The sequence below is a fragment of the Ruditapes philippinarum genome, unplaced genomic scaffold (assembly GCF_026571515.1).
Source record: "Ruditapes philippinarum isolate M1 unplaced genomic scaffold, ASM2657151v2 ctg3395_1_1_1_1, whole genome shotgun sequence".
NCBI lineage: Eukaryota > Metazoa > Mollusca > Bivalvia > Venerida > Veneridae > Ruditapes > Ruditapes philippinarum.
Genome location: NW_026856044.1, coordinates 9,653 through 28,886, shown reverse-complemented (window position 1 = coordinate 28,886; position 19,234 = coordinate 9,653). Strand labels below are relative to the sequence as shown.

Genomic DNA, 19,234 nt, shown 5'->3' with positions numbered 1-19,234 from the left:
TTTACTAGTGCTAGACTTGGTCATTTACCAGTACATGATTTGGTAATGAACCAGTACTAGACTCGATCATGTACCAGTACTAGACTTGGTCATTTACCAGTACATGACTTGGTCATTAACCAGTACTGGACTTGGTCATTGACCAGTACTAGACCTGGTCATTAGCTAGAACTTGACTTGGTCGTTAACCGGTATAAGACTTGGTCATTAACAAGTACTTGACCTGATCATTAACCAGTTCTAGACTTGGTCATAAACCAGTACTTGACTTGGTCATTTACCAGTTTTTGACTCAGTCATTTACTAGTACTGGACTTGGTCATTTACCAGTAGTTAACTTGGTCATTAATCAGTACTTGACTTGATCATTTACCGGTACTAGACTTGGTCATTAACTAGTACATGACTTGGTCATTAACCAGTACTGAACTTGATCATTGACCAGTACTAGACCCGGTCAATAGCTAGTACTTGACTTGGTCGTTTACCAGTACAAGACTTGGGCATAAACCAGTACTCGACTTGATCATTAACCAGTACTAGACTTGGCCATTAACTAGTACTTGACTTGGTCATTAACAAGTACTTGACTTGGTCATTAACCAGTATTAGACTTGATCATTTACCAGTACTAGACTTGGTCATTAACTAGTACTACTTGACTTAGTCATTTTCACGTACTTAGCTTGGTCATTAATCAGTTCTAGACTTGGTCATTTACCAGTACTTGACTGATCATTTACCAGTTCTAGACTTGGTCATAAACCAGTACAAGACTTGATCATTAACCAGTACTAGACTTGGCCATTAACTAGCACTTGACTTGGTCATTTACAAGTACTTGATTTGGTCATTTACAAGTAATTAACTTGGTCATTCACAAGTTCTAGACTTGGTCATTAACTAGTACTTGACTTGTTCATTAACCCGTTACCTCATATATACGCGAAACAACGCACTTTCGACCCCACCCCCCTTTTTTTAGGCCTGAAATAGTGAAAAAATGTCCTATTTTGATTTTGGCCCCAAACACATGTCTTCGTTTGAGAAATGTTGCTAAAAAGTGAGCACTATTTGGGCGGCGCCCCCCATCCAACAGATACATCAGGGGGTTGCCAAAAGGGGGATGTCCCCCTTCTGTTTGGGCGGTTTGAAGGGGGATCGGATTCCCCCTCATAGCCAAGAAAATTTTGTACTTGTGAAAGGCTAAAAATGACCCCAGGTCGATCATAAGGTAACGTGTAACCAACACTTAAAAGCCTTTGACCCTTTCTCAATCCCTTGAGAAGTTGCAGCACTTTGAAATAAATTTTGATAGAAAAATCGAGGCAAAATATTGATTTTTGGCAATTTTGAGATGTCCCCTCGTTGCCATGATAACAGGAAATTTACGATTAAGCATGTCGTTACAAAGGCAATGGTCCAGTCAATATTTGTGCCAAGTTATATTAGTATTGAAGCATTTTTCATAGTTTCATAGCAGTTTGAACTTGTAACAGGAGGCTTTTCAGTGAAAACGGCCATTTTTCACAATATGCTCATGAGGAAAAGGGTTAACCAGTACTGGACTTGATCATTAACCAGTGTTAGTCTTGTTTATTAACCAGAACTGGACCTTGTCGTTAATCAGTAATAGATTTGGTCATTAAGAAGTACTTGACTTGGTCGTTAACCAGTACTTGACTTGGTCATTAACCATTACTAAACTTTGTCATTAACCAATTCTTGACTTGGTCATTTACCAGTTCTTGACTTGTTCATTAACCAGTACTGGACTTGATCATTAATCAGTACTAGACTTGATCATTTACCAGTACTAGACTTGATCATTTACCAGTACATGACTTAGTCATTAACCAGTACTGGACTAGTCATTGACCTGTACTCTAGACGCAGTCATTAGCTACTACTTGACTTGGTCGTTAACCAGTACAAGACTTGGTCATTAACCAGTACTTGAACTGATCATAAACCACTTCTAGACTTGGTCATAAACCAGTACTTGACTTGATCATTTACCAATACTAGACTTGGTCATTGACTAGTACTTGACTTGGTCATTTACAAGTACTTGATTTGGTCAGTAACCTGTACTAGACTTGATCATTTAACAGTACTAGACTTGGTCATTAACTAGTACTTGACTTGGTCATTTACAAATACTTAACTTGGTCATTAACCAGTTATAGACTTGGTAATTAACTAGAACTTGACTTGTTCATTAATCAGTACTGGACTTGATCATGAACCAGTTCTAGATTTGGTCATTAACCAGAACTGGACTTGGTCTTTAATCAGTACTCGACTTGGTCATTAAGAAGTACTTGACTTGATCGTTAACCAGTACTTGACTTGGTAATTAACAAGTACTTGACTTGATCATTAACCAGTACCCGACTTGTTCATTAACCAGTACTGGACTTGATCATTGACAAGTGTTAAACTTGGGTCATTAACCAGTACTGGACTCTGTCGTTAATCAGAACTGAACTTAGTCATTAAGAAGCACTTGACTTGGTCGTTAACCAGTACGAAGTACATTATTAATGAAAAGTCAATAACTGCGCATTAAGATAAACGGATGAGTTATGAAAACATCATCCGACAATATGACTAATGCGTATAGATAAAAATGTAAGCTTGCGATAAAACCGAAACCTGTATTCGAAAGGTTAAACAATAACAACATGGTTAAATTAACTCAACCATTATCATTTTGACTACCGCGACAAATTTTCTTTGTAGATAATGAAATATTTTGTTTATATGTGGTATTTAATATTTTTTATTGTTCTAGCATTTTCAGAAGTGCTAGAAAAGAAAGACAAGATTCGGAAGCAGGAATACATTATTCAAATACAGGAGAAATGGATAGATACAGTAACACTAGAGTCACAAAGATTTGGACTTAAATATGTCAGAAAGGTAAACAATCGTTGGTTAATAAACGTTATAAATCATTATTTATTTATCATTATATAGCAAAAGTCAACTGAGAATGATTATGCTGAGAATGATTATGTTATGACAGGGTTTTTGTTAGTTTACGTAATTTATAACAATTTGCGCTGTTTACATATTATGAAAATGTTTAATATTTCAATTAGCTATTTCAACGTCACTTCCGAAAAATTTAAAGATGTTCTGTTAGCCGGATATAATTTCGCAGTATTGCTTCAAAACGGCGCGTGACTTTGAATATTGTGATGTTGGCAAGTTAGTATGGGATCAAGATTTTACCGGTAGAAACATTAAAACAAATTAAAAATCATGATAGAGAAAAAACCCACATTTTTCTACGCTTCTGGATATGTGCAGTATTACATGTAGACATTGTAATTCTATTTTAAGCCTCGGTCTCACTTACTCCCAGAGCCCAGGACCATCCCGGTAAGGTCTCGGGGTCGAATGCCGGATGTTCCCGGATCATCCCGGACCATCCAGGACTTTGCCGGCAGAGTTACGGATGTACCCCGGTTGTTCCCGGTCGTACCCCGGTCGTCCCCGGATCACCCCGGACGTCTACCGGGGCTCTCCCGGGACTTTGCCGGGATGTAAGTGAGACTGTAGCTTTATATGATACAGTCTAACAAAAATACGTGGGTTAAAACGTGCCAGATATGTAAAAACATAATTACACCGTAAAGAAAATGTACCAAGTTAGCAGTATTGTTGAAGATAAGTTTTACAAGTTTTATTCATATCAAACCAGTATGTGAACGACCCATGCGGCAAAATGCACAGTGCAATTACAGATATGGCAGATATATACTAGCATATAAGACGTACATAAATAAAAGATATGTGCTACAATTAATGGTATCTTAAAAAAATGTTTTTCATTTATCTTGCTTTTATCGTTTTCAATAATACGTTTAAAGTTGAGAGGTAATTAGTATTACCCTTACTGTTCTTTTAAAAAAAATTATAAAAATTAAAATTGACCAAAGAAAAAAAAAATAAATAAAAAATGGTCAGATTAAAGAAAGTAGTTAAAACTCGTAGGGTGTTTTAAACTTGGTGTATAGCTATACACGCTCTCTTTGTAGATTTATAATATAAAAAGACGTAAATGTTATGATGTAGTATTAATTGAAAATAAGCACTAGCTTCGGACGTTTGCACTGGGTTTAGACTTATCGCCATGTGAGTGTTTAGATAAAGCCTTACCCGGAACGAGGGGCGTTTGTTGGGGTTTTAATCATCTGATTGATCTTGTAGGAGATAATTTTACCAGGAATTTACAATATAGCTTTGTTAAATGTAAGCGGCAGCCATTTTTTAAAGTTGTGTATTTCACGGGAGGAAAATAATTGTGTTTGATTCAGAGAGATATCATTTGGATTTGTTAGTCATACACCTTTTAAAAGAAAGAAAACTTATTTGAGGATTGTAACAGACGAAAATAAGTGTTGACAGATGTGAAAAAATTAAAAAAGCAGCTAGGAAAATGGAAAACTTAGAAAATGGTTCAGGAACGCTGGGCTGTTTACTTATTCTACGATAATGGTTATCATTGCTTTTCAATTTTTCATAAAGCATAAGGCAGTTATTGCTCGTAGGATACTTTTATATGCCTAAATGTCATCAAGAGCAGTTTTACATGTGGAAGGAATGTATTTTTTAGACTGTAAAAATTAAACAAAAAAAATTTAGAGACTAAATTTGGTGATTGGTATTTGAATGAATAGAAGTAAGTTTTTTCCTTTTGATTACTTTTGACATTTATACTATTATCAATTTCAGCTTTGCTTTTTCTTTAAACAGCCTGACATTGTCAGATTTGTCAGCAAAAATAAAATTGAGGTACCACATGGGGAAAATCTTAAAAAAGTAGTTTCGTCATTGAAAAGTGTGAAATTATATTTTGATAATTTTCACTGTGCAATTATCAAATATAATTTTCACGGATAAGTCAGTTATCCACTGAAAAGCATAAAATAAACATAATTATTGAGGTAGATCGACAATAAAAGCGTATGTTTTCTGCGTTAAAACAATCATAATTTCAATATCATATGTAAGTAATAGGATGTCATCTGAGTGGTTATCATCAGTTATTGTAAACACATGTGCTCAAGTTAAGCAAAAGGCAAACTGTAACTTGCAAAAAGATTACAAAATAAAATGTAAATAGTTTGTTACATTCAAGCAGACAAAAGTTATTATTAATTAATACATTATACAAAATTGTAAGTAAGTATGATATGATTTTGATTCCATTGCAGCTTGTATCCAATATACTCTTGTTCGAAGGGAATATGTCGCCCACAGAGGGCATCACAGTTGATATAAAGGCTTTCAAGGGCTTTTTCGTTGACAAGGTAACATTAATTTCATTTTACAGAATTATCAACCTTTCATGTTTTTGGTTTAAATCTGTGTTTGGTTTTTAGAAACATTTGAGGTTATACAATCAGATTTATAATCAAGGTAATTACTAGTAAATATTACAAGTATGTCGTGACACCATATTTTCACCTGCATCACGTTAAATACTTAAAATATGCGAATAACAGTTTACAAGTAACTAATGCGTCTGTTATATGCCATGACCGCAGTTTCCTTCCTAAGTAAAAAGGAATCGTTTGGACCTCCCTACGTTGGGCCTCTTTTCATGTTCAAACGATCTGGACATTGCATGTTATTGAGCCCTTGCCCGGCGTTGCATCGTTACTTTTACACACATTTTTCTATAGAACATGGATGCACGTTGCTTCTAGCACTGCGACCTTTCTTTTTTGCAATAAACTCATGTCTTGGCCACCGACGAACACGTTGAAACTTATAAATAAGTACGTTTCTTTACCTTTGTGACCGCCTACGTAAACTATAAGTTCAAAATGACAATTGAAAGCCAATGCACGTAATTTCTGGGCACTTGGACGCGAATTATGCATTTACACACTTTATATTTCACCAGAATATAGTCCAAACGATGTGATCGTCTATTCATGTGCAAGGGATTCAGGATATGCAAGGTGCCAAATTCAAGCTCTAATGGCCAGACGCTATACATAAGGAATCTATAATAATTTATTCTACAGTAGAATACAAGAATGTTTATGAGTTTATAAAAGACACGTTTTTCATTTCAGATTTTAAACATTGAAAAAAGTGAAAAGGGAATCGTTAGATATCATACTGGAGGAAACCAAACCAGTGAACCAGCAAAAACAATGTTCAGCAGATGGATACTCCGACGCAAGAGATCTGCATATGCAAGTATAATTCCATTATAGATAAGATCAGATAAGTGGAGTTAGATAACTGATTATTTTCCACATTCGATTATGATAGTGAGTAACAAATCTATAATAATAAATTAGAATATAGATACGTTTATGTCATCATTAAGAGACGTTCTGGTTCGGGAGTAGTATTAAATCACAGCACACTTAATACAGATCATCTGGTATTGAAATGTGTGGACTAAGAACATAAATAGTCACCACATCCTTTGGTGAAATGCTTTTTGCATGTTTTTTTTTTGTTTCTTTTTTTTGTTATTCTTTAAGTTAAAGTCAATGCATTGAACACTAAATGCGAAAAAAACAAACGTTGTTATAACTAAAACAGAACAAATCAAATAGAGTTTGAATATTTCGTTTATTATTTCGTTTATTATTTTGACAAATGTATAGCTCTTGGATATTCCTGAACTAGTTTTCGATAAAATGTAACAACTTAATTACACCGTTACAAGAAATGAGCTGCATGTCTCAAGATTAGTCAAAAGATTTCATGTAAATCAGCCTTTAAGAAAAGTAATAATATTCAAATTCAAATAATTTAAAGAAATAATTCACATGTTATATGCCATTTAAAACTGATTTGAAGTATTAATCACCATATATGTTTTGCATACTTGTACTTAACTTTTCTGGAGATATTTCGTAGATTTCAATTGGCGTTTGTTGTGAGTGAATAACATGTTTTTGCACTTCACAATATTTTACTTTTAAATACAGTTTCGAACATTAATGTAAATGTTCATGTAAACTTTGAAAATGAATTTAAAAGAGAAATATTGTGAAATGAACAACAAAAGTAATTGACACGCTGCAAACGGTACTTTCAATCCACGTAAATAACCAAAAAGGTCCCAAAACATGCAAACATAGCCCTTAGTGCGTTAGTCACACCGTAGAAATATGGAAATAATTATTGCAAAATCAGTCATAAATAGCACATAACATAATTACTTGAATCTTGAATCTTTTTATATTTCTTAAAATATTAATTCATTTTTCTCAAATTTGATTTTCTTTAAACATTCTGTCTCTTCTGGAAGCATGGAGCTTAAAACGTGTTGTCATTACATGGTATTTGCAGAAAGGCCAATGCTGGCCATACTATGGAATGGCTGTTCAAGAAGCCTGGTCACTTGGTTACACTGGACATGGCGTCAGCGTGGCAGTTGTTGATATTGGAGTAGAAGTGGACCATCCTGACTTAAAATCTAACATTGTTAGTTCTTAGAAAGAACGATAGCACAAGTAATTTATACCATAGAAGAGTGTACATTTACCTGAGGGCATCATAGTGACGAATTAATAAGCGTTAAAAATAATAGAAAAGCCGAATACTGAGCCTTGTAATGTGTTCACTTGTTACATTATAGTACACATTACTTAATCAATATATTGTTTCTTCATTACCTCCATCAGCGGAAAGCAACATGGATAATACACAGCATTTACAAACCCTAAAGATGAATTTGCAACAATATCTGTTGCATGTTTGTTTTTTGTCAAGGTAATTAATAAAAAAAAAACATTTTATCTTTACAATATAATCGAGAAGTGGACCACTTTAAATATGTTACTTAATTTGATAATATACATACATATATATATGAGTATATAAATCATTTTCAGGCCAGTGATCTTTCATATAGTTTCGTTGACAAAAACCATAGCCATGTTTACCCTCCACGTTTTAGAGACTTCATCGAAACATCAGAAGCTACTAGGTAAGACGTTTTTACCTTTTATATTAATATTATTAAACATTTGTTAGTTTCTTAAACTTAACGGTCCTTGAGGAGCTCAATGAAATAATAACCAAAGACAAACAAACAAACAAACAAAAAAGGACTGACAAACAAAACAAAAAAAGGCTTTGAGACAGACCGACAGAGAGTGTTTGTTGAAAATAGTAGAAACCTTAAACAGAACTTTTGAACTTATGATCGACAATTAACACTGTACAATATTTGTAAAAATATCATTTTACACTCTTTTTCATAATTTATCGGCGATTCAAATTCAATCATGTGAACTTCGTCAAACAGCTCAATTCTCTTAAAATACTCTTTTTTTAATATGATGAGGTCCATTTAAAGTTACGTACATTAGGGTTTTTTGTATAATAAGTGTATATTGCATGAGCATCCCCAGTATCGTTAGACAGTGAAATGATATAGATTATTTTGTTTGATATGCAAAGATGTAAAATGAATATTTTGTAGCCATGGCACAAAGGCTGCCGGACTAATTGCTGCTGTGTTTGGAAACAACAAATGTTCTTCTGGAGTAGCATTTGAGTCAAAAGTAGCAGGTTTACTTTTTTTACATTATTCAAGACATCTCTTTACTTGAATCAACACGTGCAAGAAACATTAAACTTATCTAAATTCCATTTTGGTGTTTTTGTATACAATGTATTTACCATTGTGTAATTTAATGAATAATAAATTTTCGATATCTTCAATGATGCTTAGAATTTTTACAGTATTGTGTTAAATGTTCCAGTATAGCAAAAATTTAACTTATCTTATATATCTTATAAACGAATGTTTCTGGATTTTTTAAACATCGAAATAAGAATTTCGACTAGTGTTTAGTTTAAACAGATAAATTTTCGCTTGATTGTGAAACAAATAGTGGAAGCTTATATTAATCATTTTCGGGTCGGCTTCCTGTCTGGCCGTCAAAGGAGACGTCTAAGATTTCTTATAATGATTATAGGTACACTTATGCACTATTTCAATTTGATTTGTCGTAATAATCTAAACAAATATGTTAAGATATTACCGGTAGAAACGTTCATCATGCATTAATCTTTCGCATTTTAAGATAATGTTCCATTTTGATATCTTAGCTTTAAAAGTGTTCCATCCTGGCGACAGTCCCGAATCATGGATGTTTCATGGATTTGCCTTATCAACAGAACATATTCCATCAGCTATTGTTTATAAAAGGGATGAAATAGATATATATTCATGCAGTTTCAATCTAGCTGGTAAATTTAGAAAGGCTTCACTATACATGAAATCAGCTCTAAAAGAAGGCGTTACAAAGGTAAATATTATTTCGTTAATTGAAGTTGTGTTTTCCTAGTAAAGAATAACCTAGGCTGCAAAGTAATCAACACAAGTTGCTGAAAAATTAAAACTAAAACTTGTTGCTTTTCTCCTTCATTTAGATTGCTTTTTGGGCTCTATGTCTTTGAACTAAGGATACAAATGTAATGCCTTAAGGGGCGTCTGTGTCCGAGTAGTAAAGGTAGTTGGATTCAAACCATTTTTTCATGCGAGGAAGTTATCCAGCTAGCTTACGGCATGTCGGCGGTTCTGCTAAGGTGTCCGTTCGTGGCTGAAATAATGCACAGAAAGGCTCCTGAGATTTTCCTCCAACAGTATAGCTGGAAAGTCACCATATGATCTATACTATTTTTGAATGAAAATGTAACATATTAAATTTGAATGCTCACAAGCTGTTTCTGAACTAGTTGATGAATGTAATTGATTTATGTCTTAGTACATTGTTCTCGTAAAAAAATCACAAATTATTATTTCTGTTAAAGGGTCGAAAAGGTAGAGGAAACATCTTTGTGTTTTCTGCAGGAAATAGACATGGTCATATATATGATTGTAACATAGAAACTCTGGCTAGCAGCATATACACTGTCACCATCTCAAGTGTTGGCAAGAACGGATCAAGACCCTCATATACTATTCCATGTGCCTCTACCTTGGCATCCACTTACGGGGAGTTTAAAACTCTAAACGGACATGGGAAACTAGTAAGCTATGTACATGTATATAGAAATATTAGAAGTACGCAAAAAACAAATTTTCAGTATCATCCCTTGGTAACATTTCAATACATATTTGAGAAAATACACACAAGAATAACATTAAGTATATAACTGTTCGCTTTGATATTGACCTCAATTACATTGATACATCACAAATGAAAGTGAAAAGGGGCAAGTATGTAATCATAAGAAGAATTCTTGCTGTCAGTGCATTATATAGATTATTTGATTCAATTATTGGAGACGTTTTTGTCTAATGAAATGTATTTCGTAAACCTAAGCTTAATGTAGCCCAGTCACAACTTTTTGGCCATTTCCATCAGTTTGATTATGAATAATAATTTGGACGTTCCAATAGAATGTAGCCCCGATAAGGTCATTAAGGTACCATGATTGTTCTTTTCTTTTGCTTAACACAGGAGACTACAACGCACGACAACAAGTGTGATGATTTTAGGGGAACATCTGCTTCAACTGCTTTAGCTTCTGGTATAAATGCTTTAACTCTACAGGCAAAGTGAGTATAAAAACCATGGAACGCTCGACTGTTATAATGACATTCACGTTTTGAGCTTTTGTCTATTTTTTAAGTGGTCATTTCAAACTAAACAAAATGAAAGCAGTTTCATAGTTTCGTAAAAAGATATAAAATTATTACACCTCAATCATTTGTAGCTATCCAAAAGCGTTCACAAGTGTGACTCTTTGTTAGATTTATCATATGAAGTTATATGTCATCTAGAATTCAATATTATATTGTTTATAGATAAAAATGTCAATATATCTAAGATATTTCTGTGCAAGGTAAAAGATGAATATTACTAAATCACCTTGGTATATAACAACGCTTTTTCAGTCCTAACATTACATGGAGAGATTTACAACACATTATTGTATTGTCAGCCTCACATGAAAGACTAGAAAACACCGGACAACTTCAGAAAAATGCCGCTGGGCTACAGTGTAAGTTATAGTGACACCTTAAAGTAAACTATAAAGGTAACTGTATCATGTTGAAAAATAAAGGCTACCAACTATAATCGAACAAGAACTGAATGACATTCAATGATCTTTTTCTGTAACTGCCATGTTTATCTCTTAAATTGTTTTCTATTAATTTAAGAAAGGTGTAGAACAACAGACATTTATCTAAGAAATTATTGAAAAAATAATACGAACAAGGCACAAACCACAGGTAAAATATCTTCAAAGTAAAAGAAAATGATCATATAACCCAACTATTCATTACAAGCCTTAAATCTTTAGGCAAATTACATTTTGTAAAGAAATATTTTTTTCATACAGTCATTAACTTCATATTTTCAGTTGATTCTTTCCTTGGATTTGGATTAATGAATGCTGCAAAAATGACACTTATGGCAAGAAATTGGACAAACGTACCACCACAAAAACAGAAGACAGTCAAAGAAGCGAAATTGCAGATACGGTCAGTAAATACAAAGTTTACGAAAACTGTGTTTGATGCTACAACAAAGATTATAAAATACATAGATTTTGCAGAGTGACCTAAGAAATATTACTTAAGCCGGTACTAGAAGAGGTGCGAGATTTTGCACAATCCGTAACCTTTCATAAACAGACTAAGTCAAGTCGAGTCTTCAATCGTTATCTAAAAGTTATTGATTTTATTGCTCTCGAAAGAGTATATTTGGTGAAACATATATAAATTTGAGGAAGAATAGTAATTTTTGAAAGCTAAGATAAAATAAAATAACCGCTTTAATTTAAACCCTAATGTATTACTTCATTGGTCATTTCATTTCGTTTTTTTATGCAAACTGGTGTTAATGAAGTGTTGGAATAATACCAGTTAGTCATGAGGGAATTGCTTGACAAACATAAATTTTGAAAGTATTCTAAAAGTGTTTTCTTGCTTTCTGAATATTTTATTTTGTTACCCCCGCCGATGTTAAGCTGTGTAGTATACTTGTTATTCTGTATTAAGTCATAATTTACCTATTTATTTACAGGTTGCCTCGAGAAAATGTTATACGCACTTACCTTCAAGTTGACCAATGTGCTGTCGATAAAGACTGTATAAACAATTTAGAACATGTGTTGATAAGTCTAAGCTATACAAAACAGCATGACGACTTACTTGACATTGTTCTTTGTTCACCACACCGGTCCTGTTCTCAGCTACTTAGTCGCAAAGGAAATGTGAATCGTAAAAAAAACTTACGAGGATGGAGAATATGGAATTTTACGTCAGTTCATTTTTGGGGTGAAAACCCTGCCGGAAACTGGACAATTGTTTTCAATATAAGCCATAACATTAATCAAAGTATGTGTTCCTATGTGGAGTTCCTATCTTTTCTAGATGTGTTTCCTTCTTTTAAATAAAGCTTGTTGAAATTATAATTACGCAATATCTTAAAGAGAAAATATTTTATCATTCCTTGATCTATTCATATCCATTGTACTTTCTGCTACTTAACTTGAAATAATAGAGTCAATTTTAAATGGCAAGATTGTATTGACCGTTTATCTGACAACGTCATGTTTGTACTCGAAATTGTGAAAATTAACTACTGAGTGGTAAGAATTAGAAACCGCATCGCTTTCAAAATAATGAAAGCTCGCCAATAATTGGTTGTTTGAAAGACCACGAGAAGATGCCTATGGGTAAATGTTAGATCCTAATGTGTAGCGTAATTTAGGGGCTGATTTAAATTTGATAATGATGATGATAATAAAAATAATAATGATAATAATAATAAAAAGTTGACAAATTTTATGAGTAAAGAATTAACATTTTATGGAAAGGAATTTTGCTTTTCAATTGTGATATTAACTTCAACATCGTATTCTTTTTCAGAACAACTAGAGGTGAAGAATTTAGCATTTACACTTTTTGGAACTGCCAGTCACCCGTTTAAATCATTTTATAATGTAACTGAAAAGAGGATAAATGATAAGACTGATTTTAGTGACAGTAATAAAAAAATAGATGACGAGAAAGAGATCGTAGAAACTGCGAATGAAAGCTATATATCTGTTTTTAATCTTATCATAATTTCCTTATCTATATCTGCTATTGCTCTGTGCGCTATTGCAATTTTCCATTTTCAAAAATAGGCGCCATCAGTTTTAGGTTCATTAAGAAATTTGTTGACTTTGAGCTAATGGGATTAATCTTTAAACAACATGGTAATGCAATCAATGTAGAATTCAATGTAGAATTGTAATGCATGATTTAATGTAGATTTATTTTCAATGGAGAATTTCAATGTAGAATTCGTTACAAGGAATTCCAGAAACAATTATTTTTCTTAAAGCTGATAAAGAATGTTTCTGTTATTAAACACACGTGTATATTACATACATGAAGAGAATTAAATGTTTTGTAACAGAATATAATGTTGCTATTTTCAATATGGTTTTCACAGTTTACAAATGATTTCATGCTTGCGTCATTCACTTTTTACGGAATTTACTATCATATTTCTTTCATACAAGCATTTTCGATTTTTTCGATTTTTTATTAAAATTCAAACAATAATGTTGCTGCAGATATATAGCTTAATGACATATATCTTTCCTGTTGTAATAATTTTACATACATGTCTGTGTTTGCAATAAGTTCAGTATATATTTGTACCCCTAATTAAAGTTTGAAAGATTCATGTACGAGATATCATAATCGTTATAACATTTTTATTATAATTATGATACGGTATATTCAGAGAACACACCACCCATTCAGTATTACTTAAAATAAAAAGATTGGACTGACCAGAAATGCAAGGTCGTGGCATTATATATCATATTCTTTAAATAAGTTAAACGTGCGCTTAATCCTACCCACATACTGTCACTCCTAATACGAGATCATGTCAATCCGGGTTTGAACATTTAGTCAAGCTTTGTAACACCGCAATTTGGGATCAAACGCACTTTTGGGTCCAACCCAAAAGGGCGTTACGTACTTTGGGGTCCGACCTCAGAGTGCGTTACGAAGTTTGAGGTCTAATTTTGACCAACAGGTACATATGCATTTCTGAACATTAGACAAGCGACCGCACTTTGGGGTCATAAAAAATAAATCATTAAAATGAATTCTCATGATGTTTCAAATAATATATTGTAGTCAAAGCCAATGGTAAACAAAAATCAAGGTATTGAATAGAGGCAAAACATGTGTCCTGAATTATAGTAGAATCAGCAGGTATTTTAAATGAGTGAAGAACTTTCATCAAATAAAGAATTTGTATCAATTAATAACTCAAAATATATATTTTTTCTCACATTTTCCATTAATTTCAAAAGAATGTACACCTTTCATTAACTCCATTGTTCCGTTTCATTAACTGCATCATTTTCCCGTTTATTTTTATTGATACATTTTATAGAAATATAATAGTCTTAGCATAGATAAAAGGTATAATTTCTGGGAAATCTTAATAAGACATTTCAGTAAAAATTGTGCCTGATTATGTTGAAATGGCCATTTATTAAGCTTATCTAAATGTGACATTTAAGAAACTTAAGTATTAGTCCGTACAGGCAGAACACAAAAATATCATAAACTATTTAAGTAGTCACACATTCATAATCAAAGGGCTGCAATCTCTGTGATATTTTCTGATCTTTGCAACTAAATCGTACTGTAAATCTGTATGTACAAGTATATATTTTCCTGTATAAGTTTATATTAATATACTATTATTTATCTTGCAGGGCACCGAGATGCAGCGACTGCGTTTAGATTTTTTACTGTAACAGTTTGAGTTTGATACATACGGAATTTTGCATGACCAGATTTGCATCAAAAATCATTTATGTTCATTTGTTTATGACAGCCACACTTTATCCTTGCATATCGTGGCTTAAAAAAGACCATTTCAAAAAAAGATAGTTGTCTCGACTGGGTTTTTAACCCCAGACCTCTTGCACCTTGGACGAGCATGTTACCCCTGCACCACGGGGAAGTTATACGAAGAAAACTGAATAAACTCAAATAATTTTATAGAATTTTAGGGTTTGTAATCCTTATTAAATTCGACGTATTTTGTTCATGATAAATCTGTTTGTTTAGCACTGATGTAAATAATTTAGCAAAAATGTTCTCACCAAAACAGTCTGACATGTATATACTCCACCACTCGACAGTCAGATTTATCTGAAGTATTCGGTAATCGACATCGCTAAAAAATAGCATTTTCATTGATTAAATGATATAAAACCGCGTAATTTGTGATTGTGCATTTATTGACAATTCTATAAGCCAACACTACTTTTAAACTTTGAATGCGTTGTAATTTGTTGGATACTTGTAACAAAATAAAAATATTTCTTCTTTTATGTCGCTAATTTTAAGCTGTTTTGAGAACTAAAGCTACTTGTTGTTAATTATGTCGTGAAGCGCTGTGCCAGAGATTGAATGTCAGCATCAGAAAATACAATAATGTAAAGTTCTCACTGAGGGGGAAGTCAAGACTGGGGGGAGTCCAGACGGGATGGTGGGGTCCCGATCCACCCGATATTATAAAAATAACGTTTTAAAGGCCCGTTATGCTTTTATTTGTATTTCTTAAGCTTTTTTTTTAAATTTTGGTGTTCTTCAATAGTATCCAAAAAGTTACTCATTGGCCAATTATCTGAACCATCTTTTTCATCTGTTGCTTTTTGGAAATGGGTACAGTAATAGTGAATAAGTATTTTATATGGAAGTCAAATACAAAATTGTTTACATTTTGCTACTTTAATGACATTTTTCACATTTATCGCTACTTTATTCAGGTAACAAGTATCTTAAATTTCTCTGATACTATTATTTAAACATTAAAAATTCATGTTTTCCCTTTCTAAAGAAGTTTGTAAATTTTTCCTATTAAAAAGCCTCTGGCGAACGGTTGTTACGGAGCTTACAAAAATCTTAAGTTTGTTAATAAACTTACAAATGTTTTTTTTAAAAATCACTATTTATAGTTTGATCTCGAAACTGGATATTTCACCAGAACATTGCAAAAGAGTATTTTCACAAATTCCACCACACCCGTCTAAAACACAATTTCATTACAATCAAAACTTATCAATATGAAAACACATAAAAATTGGTAACAAATTCCTAATTGATGTTTTAAATCACTATGTCATATATAAGAACAAATCTTATATTTGACATACACTATAAGAAAGTTACAAACATACCCTTAGTGCTCAGCAATTTGAGTAGTATAATTGTTATGCGAGTCTCTTGCAATGAACTTACACGAATTTAATATTCAGTTTATCATATACCAACAGTAAAGACCGTTTGAACTGAATAAGAACCATTTTTCATCGATGCGCTTATAGTGTAGCACTAACATTTTGCGTGACATAACGCTATGCTTATACAAAGTAAATGACGTCACGAAAAAATATGTACACGGCCGTGCAATAATATATTTACGGAGTCGCAAAAACGGCAAGGGTATGTGATAAATACATTTATCCTGTCACTTGTCTCAATTTCGGCCCGATAACAAGGTGCCGTATATTTTTACTGATCTACGGCACTTGATCACGTGGTATGCATGTTTGCCGGACTACTTTTCAAGAAAAAATATAAAAACTGTCGTTAAATCTTCTGTGTGTAGAATAACGAATTTTGGAAACGTTGATAAAACTTTGTTTGTTTATTTTATTTCACTCTATAATTTTTCAAGCGAAATAAAAATTATTTAAAGTGAAATAAATGTAAAACTTAACTGTTTGCGACATTTTAGAATAGCGTACTTGATTTGATTGTTTTGCACGTGCTGTTTGGCGCTACATTGTGACGTCACGTAAACAATACTTTAAACGTCTGTACAGCGTTAACGACTGAATAAAAGATATTGGTATTCGAATTCATTTTCTTAGTTAGACCATTTTCCTTCATTCTAGATAGTTTTCACAACAAAATTCGACAAAAAATTGTTTTTATTTATCACATTTTTCAAACAAAATGGCGCCCTCAATGTGAAAATACACGGGGAGATAATAAGAACGGCGAGTGCATTGGTGTAGAAAAATTAGGGCCTTCTTTGTTTATATAGAAACATTTCCGATAGTGTGATTTAAGGTTGTTTGCCTAATAAAATTCTTTAAAAAAACGGTGACAGGATAAATAGAATAATAGATTGGTGCCGTGGATGGAGAAAGTTTATCTGGCTCTGCTCCGGAATTTATTGGGTTCGCCTTCGGCTCACCCAATAAATTCCTCCGCCTCGCCAGATAAACTTTCTCAATCCACGGCACCAACCTATTATTCTCTATGTATATGTGTTCACTATTGTCTTTGCATTAATGGAACAATGGCCACTGGACTTATTGGTGCGGAATTCGGCAATCAACTGTTCTGCTGGAGTTGCATTTAATGCAAAATTAGCAGGTTTGCAATATGTTTCTTATAAACAAACATACATTTCAACTTCCGTTGTTTTTTCTTCAACTGAGAGTAATAAACAATAAATAATTTAAATGATATGTTAGTTAGTAAGTAAGTAAGTAAGTAAGTAAGTAAGTAAGTAAGTAAGTAAGTAAGTAAGTAAGTGTAAGTAAGTAAGTAAGTAACTAAGTAAGTAAGTAAGTAAGTAAGTATTTAAGTAGTTAAGTAAGTAAGTAAGTAAGTAAGTATGTAATTAAGTAAGTAAGTAAGTAAGTTAGTATTTTATTCAGGGGAGAGAGGTTCTATATATTTTTCTACTATCGTTTCTAAGGCGACGACTAAAGTTTCTAATAATGATAATACATGCATTTATGTACTATTTCAATTTGATTTGTCGCTTTAATCTAAACAAATATATTAAGATATTACCGGTAGAAACGTTCATCATGCATAAATCTTTCGCATTTTAAGATATTATTCCCTTTCGATATTTTAGCTTTAAAAGTGTTCCATCCTGGCGAGAGCCCCGTTTCATGGATGTTTCATGGATTTGCCTTATCAACAGAAACATATTCCATCAGCTATTGTTTATAAAAAGGATGAAATAGATATATATTCATGCGACGTAGGCGGCAAACAGTTTCAATCTAAAGCTGGTAAATTTAGAAAGGCTTCAACTATTTACATGAAATATCAAGGCTCTAAAAGAAGGCGTTAAACAAAGGTTTAAATAATTATTTCGTTAATTGAAGTTGGTTTTTTCCTAGTAAAGAATAAACCTAGGCTTGCAAAGTAATCAACACAAGTTGCTGAAAAAATTAAAAACTCAAAATTGTTGGCTTTTCTCCTTCATTTAGATTGGGCTTTTTCGGCTCTATGTCTTTGAAACTAAGGGAAATACGGATGTAATACCTTGAGGGGCTACGCGTCCGTGTCCGAAGTAGATAAAGGTAGTTTCCGGGATTCAAGCCCATTTTTTAATGCGAGGGAAGTTATCCAGCTAGCTTATACGGGCATGTCGGCGGTTTGCTGCTAAAAGGTGTCCGTTTTCCGTGGCTGAAATAATTGGCACCAAGAAAGGCCTCCGCTGAGTTTTCCTCCAACAATGGTACAGGCTGGAAAGCAAACCATTACTGATTCTAATATTTTTGAATTGAAAATGTAACAATATTAAATTTTGAATGCTCCAAAAGCTGGTTTTCTGAAACTAGATGTGATGAATTGTAAAAATTAGTTTATTGTCTTAAGTAACTTTTCTCGTAAAAAAATTCAACAAATTATTATTTCTTGTTAAAATGGGTCGAAAAGGTAAGAGGGAAGAAAATCTTTGTGTTTTTTCTGCCAGGAGAAATAGGACATTTGGTCCTATATTATGATTGGTAACATAGAAGCTTCTGGTAGCAGCAATATACAATGTCACCATCTCAAGTGTTGGCAAGAACGCGGATCAAGAACCTCATTATACTTTCCATGTGGCCCCCCACCTTTTTCATAACCCTTGGGCAATCCAACCCTTACGGGGAGTTTTTAAAACTCCAAATTAAAAACGGGGACATGGAAAAACTTAGTAAAGCTTAATGTACATGTATATAGAAATATTAGAAAGTATACGCAAAAAAAAAATTTTCAAAACGTATCATCCCTTGGTAACATTTTCAATACATATTTTTGAGAAAATACAACACAAGAATAATATTAAGTATATAAACTGTTCGGCTTTGATATTGACCTCAATTAAAACATTGATACATCAACAAAATTGAAAGTGATAAAAGGGGCAAAATTATGTCAATCATAAGAAGAATTCCCCTT

At 32.9% G+C, this 19,234-nt stretch overlaps 1 protein-coding gene across 1 annotated transcript; it reads left to right on the top strand.

The window, feature by feature from the left end:
* The first annotated feature begins 2,657 nt into the window (after positions 1-2,657).
* Positions 2,658-13,425, top strand: LOC132745222 (neuroendocrine convertase 2-like). The gene is made up of 13 exons (XM_060734071.1): positions 2,658-2,925; positions 5,229-5,324; positions 6,099-6,221; positions 7,336-7,470; positions 7,881-7,975; positions 8,474-8,562; positions 9,106-9,305; positions 9,811-10,029; positions 10,464-10,561; positions 10,901-11,007; positions 11,371-11,491; positions 12,036-12,349; positions 12,884-13,425. Exons 1-13 carry the CDS (start codon positions 2,749-2,751, stop codon positions 13,141-13,143), a joined length of 2,034 nt encoding a protein of 677 aa, XP_060590054.1. The 5' UTR covers positions 2,658-2,748; the 3' UTR covers positions 13,144-13,425.
* The last annotated feature ends 5,809 nt before the right edge of the window (positions 13,426-19,234 follow it).

What these genes read in the sequence shown, in the direction of transcription:
- LOC132745222 (XM_060734071.1), top strand. Translation starts at nt 2,749, where the DNA reads ATGAAATATTTTGTTTATATGTGGTATTTAATATTTTTTATTGTTCTA. An exon ending in CTGACTTAAAATCTAACATT is followed by an intron (nt 7,471 to 7,880) that starts GTTAGTTCTTAG and finishes AATCATTTTCAG; the next exon opens with GCCAGTGATCTTTCATATAG. An exon ending in GCTTTAACTCTACAGGCAAA is followed by an intron (nt 10,562 to 10,900) that starts GTGAGTATAAAA and finishes ACGCTTTTTCAG; the next exon opens with TCCTAACATTACATGGAGAG.